This window comes from Sprattus sprattus, assembly GCF_963457725.1.
Source record: "Sprattus sprattus genome assembly, chromosome: 14".
In the NCBI taxonomy this organism is placed as follows: Eukaryota; Metazoa; Chordata; class Actinopteri; order Clupeiformes; family Clupeidae; genus Sprattus; species Sprattus sprattus.
Window position 1 is genome coordinate 2545828 of NC_137912.1, and position 7500 is coordinate 2553327.

The following is a 7500-nucleotide window of genomic DNA, read 5'->3' on the forward strand; positions in this document are numbered from 1 at the left end:
CCAGCACTGTGTGTGTGTCTGTCTGTGTGTGTGTGTGTGTGTGTGTGTGTGTGTGTGTGTGTGTGTGTGTGTGTGTGTGTGTGTGTGTGTGTGTGTGTGTGTGTAGGATGGAGCTGTCAACACATGGGGCCTAATGCTGTACGTGTGAAAGCCACATATGTTTGGCATGACGCTGTGTGAACTGTGTGAGCTGGTTAAGGTGTGTGAGGTGTGTGAGCTGTGTGAGGTGTGTGAGGTGGGAAAGTAACAAGAAGGAGGCTCACAAATATTCACTATGTTCAGTAATCCAGGCATAGTGTATACACTTTTAATCTGTAATGTTTTTAGACCCTGAATTGTTCACAATGAGTTAGAACAAATTAGATACTGATGATGTCCTTTTGTGATCACTTTTAAAAAAAATATTTATATTATTTATTATTATTATTTATTTTATGTGTCACCCCATGCACTGCACTTTGGTCAGCATAGATACACAGCTTTGACCGAAGGCGCATGGTTACTGATTGATTGATTGATTGATTAGTTTATTGACACACATCAGTTTTTTCCTTTACAGGAGCACTGTTCTTCCTGTGGTCAAACAAAAACATATATTCTTTTTACATTTTTCTCATTTCTCTTTTTACAATAATACAAACTCAACAGAAGACAAAAACACAAGACTTAAACACAAAACAAAACAAAAACAAACACACAAGAGGAATTGAAAGCCTGCCACTTATAAAGGCTATACGTTGGTCCCATTACTGCCTATTACCATATAGGCCTACAGAGGGCGAAGAAGATAAACCCAAATGAGAAGTACATCAGGGCAGATCAGAAAGTGAAGTACATCCAAGACAAAAATAATCATAATCATGTACTTTGGGTAAACAAATACAGTTTTAATTTCGTTTTAAAGACTTTGTCACTGTTTTCCTCAATCAAGAAACTAGGTAGAGAATTCCATGCAACCATTCCTCTATAATGCAATGTTCTTTGTCCAGCCCCTGTTCTGTACGCAGGTAACAAAAATCTTTTCTCAACTGAGTGTCTTGTCGAGTATGTGTGTGTACTACAGGAAAACACAAAACAATTGAACAAAGTAGCTGGACACTTTTTCATAATCACATTTCTTACAAAACTGAGAAGAGTATAATGTAACCTGTCTTTAACTGATAACCAGTTCAATGCATTTAACATTTCAGAGACTCTTGTTCGATATGAACAGTTGAGCACAATACGTGCTGCTTTGTTCTGAACAACCTGTAACTTGTTGAGATTATTTTCCGATGTATTAGACCATACAACAGTACAGTAGTCCATCTGTGACAGAACTACAGCCTGCATTAATTGTTTAACTAAATAGCCTGTCAAGTATTTTCGGCAATATCTAATTGCAGCCATTCCTCTTCCCATTTTCTTTACCATTTCATTAACATGGCTCGTCCAGGACATCCTGCTATCGATCAAAACACCCAGTAGTTTCACTTCTGTCACCTGTTCTATTTCTTTATCATCTATTTTTACATCTAATGTTGGTTCTAATCTGCCTCCCCATTTAGAACATAATACTATACATTTAGTTTTTTCAATATTGAGAACTAATTTATTTGAGTCAACCCATTTCCTTACCCTTATAAGGTCTTCATTTAAGATACTTTCTAATTCCTGTGAGGTTGAGGCTGCTACATAAATAGTGGAGTCATCTGCATACATACCAATGGATGTCCGCTTTAAAATTAAAGGTAAATCATTAGTAAATATTGAAAACAATAATGGCCCTAAGCAGCTTCCTTGTGGAACTCCACAGTTCATCTCTCTTATAACTGAGAAGCTGCCATTAAAGTACACACTGTATTTCCTATTGGTAAGGTAGCTATTGATCCAGGCAACAGAAGATCTGTCAAAACCATAGCAATGTAATTTGTTTACCAGTAACATATGGTCAAGTATATCAAAGGCTGCGCTAAAATCTAACAACACAGAACCAATGATCTTGCCTGAATCTATTTCTTTCAACCATTCATCAGTCAAATCAGTAAGTGCAGTTGCTGTGGAGTGCCCCTTTCTGTATGCATGCTGGTGTACTGTAATCAGGTCATTTGTACAAAAGTAGTGTTGTATTTGCTCATATGCTATTCTCTCCATAATTTTACTTAACAAAGGTAGAATACTTATTGGTCTACTGTTCTTTCCAGAGAAAATTTCTCTGCTATTCTTGGGCAGTGGAATAATCTTGGCTATTTTCCAATTCGCCGGACACATTTCTGTTTTAAAACTTAAATTAATTATATGACAAATAGGAGGCGCCACAGCATGAGCAACAGGTTTAAGCAACCTTGCATCCAGATTGTCAATGCCAGCTTGCTTATTCTTACTGGTTCGTACAAGGTGTTCAACAGTAGAGACTTGGACATCATCAATATGAAAAGTACGGCATTTATTCTTCATAATCTTGTTCATAATGAGACTGGATGAAACCTCTGGCCCACTATTATTCACGTACATCCCATTTTTTAACTTCTGAATTTTGTCACTAAAATAATGACTCAAGTAATTTGATATATCGTCTGGTTTAGTCATGAACTGGCCCTCTACCTCTAAATAAGATGGTGTGGATCTGCCACTCTTTCCCATTAATTGCTTGAGAATGTTCCAAGTTGCTTTACTATCTGTGTTAATACTGCTAATCTTTTTATGGTAATACATTCTTTTTTTCTTTTTATTCAACATTGTTACAAAGTTTCTAAGTTTACGATATTTGTTCCATTCTTGTTCACCACCAGATTTTACTGCTTCTGCTTTGGCTGTGTCCCTCTCTTTCATGTGTCCTTTCAGTTCTTGATCTAGCCCAGGTGATCTCACACTTCGTACAGTTAATTTCTTGACAGGGGCATATTTATTAACTATAGGGAGTAGCAGACGGTCAAACACTCCCAAAGCAAGATTAGGATCATCCTCCTGTAGAACTTGTGACCAATCAACTTGTCTTACTTCATCACAGTAGCTATTTTCATTAAAATGTTTAAAGCTTCGTTTAAGAATAATTTTCTGACCCCTCTTGGGGATTTTTGTCTTTCTTCCAACTGCTATTAGGTTGTGATCACTACAGCCCACTGGAACAGAAATTGCTTTTGAGCACAACTCTGCTACATTTGTAAATATTAAATCGATGCATGTTGAAGACTTAATTCCATCTGCTCTTCTGAATATCCTTGTAGGCTTCTTAACTACCTGTGATAGATTACATGTATCTGCTAGAGTTAGAAGTCTAGCTTTCAATGGACAATCATTCATATTCCAGTCTATATTGAAATCACCGAGGACAAACATTTCAGAATTTGAGTCACACACTTTATCTAATACTTTACATATATTATCTAAATACACTGTAGTTGCATTTGGAGGCCTATAGAGGCAGCCTATTAACATTGGTCTTAAATGTGGTAGTTGAACCTGCAGCCACAAAGTTTCCACCCCTTCAAAACCTAAATCAGTCCTGATTTTAACAGGAATGTGATCTTGACAATAGACAGCTACACCACCTCCCCTCGTTCCTCTGTCAAGTCTAAACATATTATATCCCTCTATTTTTAATACATCACTGTTTATATCTGGATTCAAGTGGGTCTCAGTTAATGCAAGTAAGTGTAAATTATATTCACTAAGTATATCAGAGACATCTTCGACTTTGTTGCGTAAACTACAAATATTCAAGTGACCCATTCTGAATCCTTTTTGTGGTAAAGCAGAACTAGTCATTCGTATTGACCAGAAATATTTTTGTAACCAACATAACCCTTCTTATTTTAATAATCATGACATTCCTCACAACATAAACTCTTAAACACACAACACCAATCTCCCACACCCAACCTACCCTCCCACCCTCCCACCACCCCACATGTCTACTCTCTCCCTTTCCTGAGGGAGACAGAGCCACATGTCCCGAGACAAACACAGTCACACACACGACATAAGACAAAAACACAAATAAGGTAAGGAGATGCATATTGCACGTTCAAGTAGTAAAATAAAAGAGAAAAAAAGAAAAGACAGAGACAGAGTGGGGAGGAGAGAGAGAGAGAGAGAGAGAGAGAGAAAAAGAGAGAGAGAGAGAGAGCGAAAGAGAGCGAAAACAAAAAGATTGCAGCCCAGTCTACATGGCCCATGAAATGAATAATATGTATAAATGAAAACTTTTGAAGGAAATATTGAGAAAATGGTCTCATAGTTTTGCAGTAGTCTAACTTCAAATTCCATCGTCATGCGTAAAAGTTTGTGCCCTGCCCATGATGAAGTCTTTGGTAGTGCGCCTTTTAGTCCAGATACGGCAAACGGTAGCTGTCGTCAGCACAGCCACGTAAGAAGTTCTCTGTTGCAATGTCCACCCGTAGACAGTTAGCAAGAATGTAAAAAAAAAAAAACAACAACAACAGAGGACATCTGTCCAATCCAGTGCCTTTCCATATCAAACATTAGCCAGACCTGCTTACTGTCATTTTAAAGCAATTGTTCCAAGGATAATGAAACAGAAAAAAATGCCACCATTAGAAAAATAGACCTTGTAATAAAATAACTTAAATTCCTCCGTGAGGAGCAACACACTTGTGGCCCAATGAAGTTCTTATTGGTGGGTCGTTTCTGACAGCCCCACTTCGAACAGTGGCATTGCTGTCACTTTCAGCGCAGCACTTCAATCTCACTGTCACTATCAGCGCAGCACTTCAGTCAAGCTGCCGCGCCATTTACATGTTTTTACAAGTTTTAATGATATAAGGTCACAAAACAGAAAAGTAGAACTAGCTCCATTCAAGTAGAGGCTGGCGTTGATTGATAAGCCATCTTAGTCGTCACTTGTTACCATCTCCGAATCATTGTGGGGAAGAGCATTGAAGAATTGTTCAGCTTCACCAGGATTGTAAAAGTAATGCTTCTTACCGGCATGGTCAACTCTCAATGTGCTAGGATATTGAAGTCCATACCCGATTTCCCGTTCACGAAACTTTTTCTTAATATCATCAAATTCTCGACGTTGCTTAGTTAATCCAGCCGAGAAATCCGGGTAAACGTGAATTTGGCACCGTTTTTCAGTGGTCGAGCCGTCCGGGTTCTGTGCCTTTGTCTCGAAATGAAGGCACTTCTTCTCCCTGGCAAGCTTCATAATCCTCTGCTTGACTTGGAGATGTTGGAACTTCACCAGAATCGGTCTGGGTCCCTTGGTATCCACCGGTTTACCGACGCGATAACAGTTCTCAATCCCTGGAGGGGTGGGCAAGTTTGTGTCGCCCAAAAGTTGTTGAATTAGGCGACCCATGAAGCCAAATGTATCTTTGGATTCTGCGCGTTCTGGAATGCCTATGAACCTTAAGTTGTTCCTTCTGCTTCGATTTTCTGCGTCCTCGGCCCACGATTTAAGCTTTGTATTTTCTTTTTCTAGTGCCACCACTCGTTTGACGAGTTCAGATATATTGTCCTCGTTTGCACTCACTCTCTGCTGAACTTCATTAACTTGCTCTCCAAGCATGTTAAGTGAGATTTCTATTTTCTTGAGAGTCGGTCCGAGTGAATCCAATTTAGCGTCGATGTGTAACTTCATCTCGCCTTTAAATTCCCGCATCATATCGCAAACAGTTTGCAGAGTTGGTTCTCCCATGATGAAAGACTGACAGCGTTCCAAAGAGATGGCCTCACGGTTATTTTACTAGGCCCTACTTATGGCTGTAGGCCTGCAATTTCACCTCTTCCACCACTGCTAATATGTTCACACCAGGGGGATTTTTCAGGTTTAAAATTTTAACACATATTGTCCTTCATAAAGAAATAGCGAAGCATGTAGACTAGAGCTCGCAAACACTCACTCACTCCGCGGCCGCCATCTTTTGATCTTTTGATGAAAAAGATCAAAAGATGAAAATTGCAATTTTACTGAAAATTGAACTCTTTCTCAAATGTATCATGTCTGTCAGTATTCCGCTAGTAAAGGTGTTGTCTGTCATTGTTCCGTGAGTAAAGGTGTTGTCTGTCATTGTTCCGTGAGTAAAGGTGTTGTCTGTCAGTGTTCCGTGAGTAAAGGTGTTGTCTGTCGTCAGTCATCCGGTAGTAAAGGTGTTGCCCGTAGTAACGGTGTTGCTGGCAGTATTCTGTGAGTAAAGGTGTTCTCCTTCTTATTGGCTCTCAGGAGGATGACCTCACCCCACCTCCATCTCTTCATGCCAGCCTTCATCGGCTTCATCGCCGCGACGACCTCAGTGGTGTACTACCACAACATCGAGACGGCCAACTTCCCCAAGCTGCTCCTGGGTGAGACACACTCACACACACACACACACACACACACACACACACACACACACACACACACACACACAACCTCAGTGGTGTACTACCACAACATCGAGACGGCCAACTTCCCCAAGCTGCTGCTGGGTGAGACACACACACACACACACACACACACACACACACACACACACACACACACACACACACACACACACACACACACACACACACACACACACACAACCTCAGTGGTGTACTTCCACAACATCGAGACGGCCAACTTCCCCAAGCTGCTCCTGGGTGAGACACACACACACACACACACACACACACACACACAACCTCAGTGGTGTACTTCCACAACATCGAGACGGCCAACTTCCCCAAGCATCTGCTGGGTGAGACACACACACACACACACACACACACACACACACACACACACACACACACACAACCTCAGTGGTGTACTACCACAACATCGAGACGTCCAACCATGGCTGTCGTAACGCATTGTTCACTTCATAACGCATTGTTTACTTATGGACTGATTGCAGCCCTTTTAAAATATATTTTCCATACATTTGCATACATTTGCAATCGCTCTCCCTCTCTATCTCTGTCTATCTAATTGACCGATCGCGAAACTCCTCCCTAGAACGGCCCTTGTCCAATCTTACCTTAGCAACGGCTACTAAGAGAAGAAGGTCCGACAACTTTGAGGTCTGAGCAGCGTGGTTAAACAGTGTGCCTATGGGACTTGTAGGTATGACATGAGGTACCCTGAGAGATTAGAGGGATACTTCGTTTTTTTCCGCTTCCCCAAAGCCCAAAACACAGGCGCAAAAGGGCCAGCTGTGTATTAAACAGTGTGGTCACCCCACACCCAACTAAATATATCGCAAAACACACATAGTCTGCTCCAAAGTAAATCAAGCTGCTTGCTGTCAGCTAGCTATCACTAGGCATGATGGCTAACTATCTAGTTGAGAGAGAAAATCCCCCAACAGTTATGGTCCATGAATACTTGTATTATTACCACTAGAATAACATAACTAGTCTATCCAACCAAAGTGTTCATGTTAAAAAAAAAAAAATGTTAATGTATGTGCCTGTCTAAATGTCACTGTTACTGTCTGTATGATTGCTCGCAGAGCTGTTGAAGCTATCGACAGCAAACGCCAGCATTGAACAAAACTTTTAACGAACACTTTGTAGTTTGTATTTATG

The 7500-nt window shown here is 40.5% G+C and overlaps 1 protein-coding gene across 9 annotated transcripts in view; it reads left to right on the forward strand.

Moving 5' to 3' along the window:
• abcc9 (ATP-binding cassette, sub-family C (CFTR/MRP), member 9) overlaps positions 1-7500 on the forward strand; it is an 88131-nt gene that overhangs the window by 9395 nt on the left and 71236 nt on the right. For 8 of the 9 annotated variants that reach the window (XM_080851410.1, XM_080851419.1, XM_080851418.1 and 5 more), the window contains one exon: positions 6167-6288. In XM_080851410.1, the coding sequence (XP_080707536.1) occupies positions 6167-6288 (122 nt within the window). Of the gene's footprint in view, positions 1-6166; positions 6289-6535; positions 6571-7500 lie in introns of those variants that run through there. The other variant, XM_080851414.1, reaches the window with a different exon arrangement.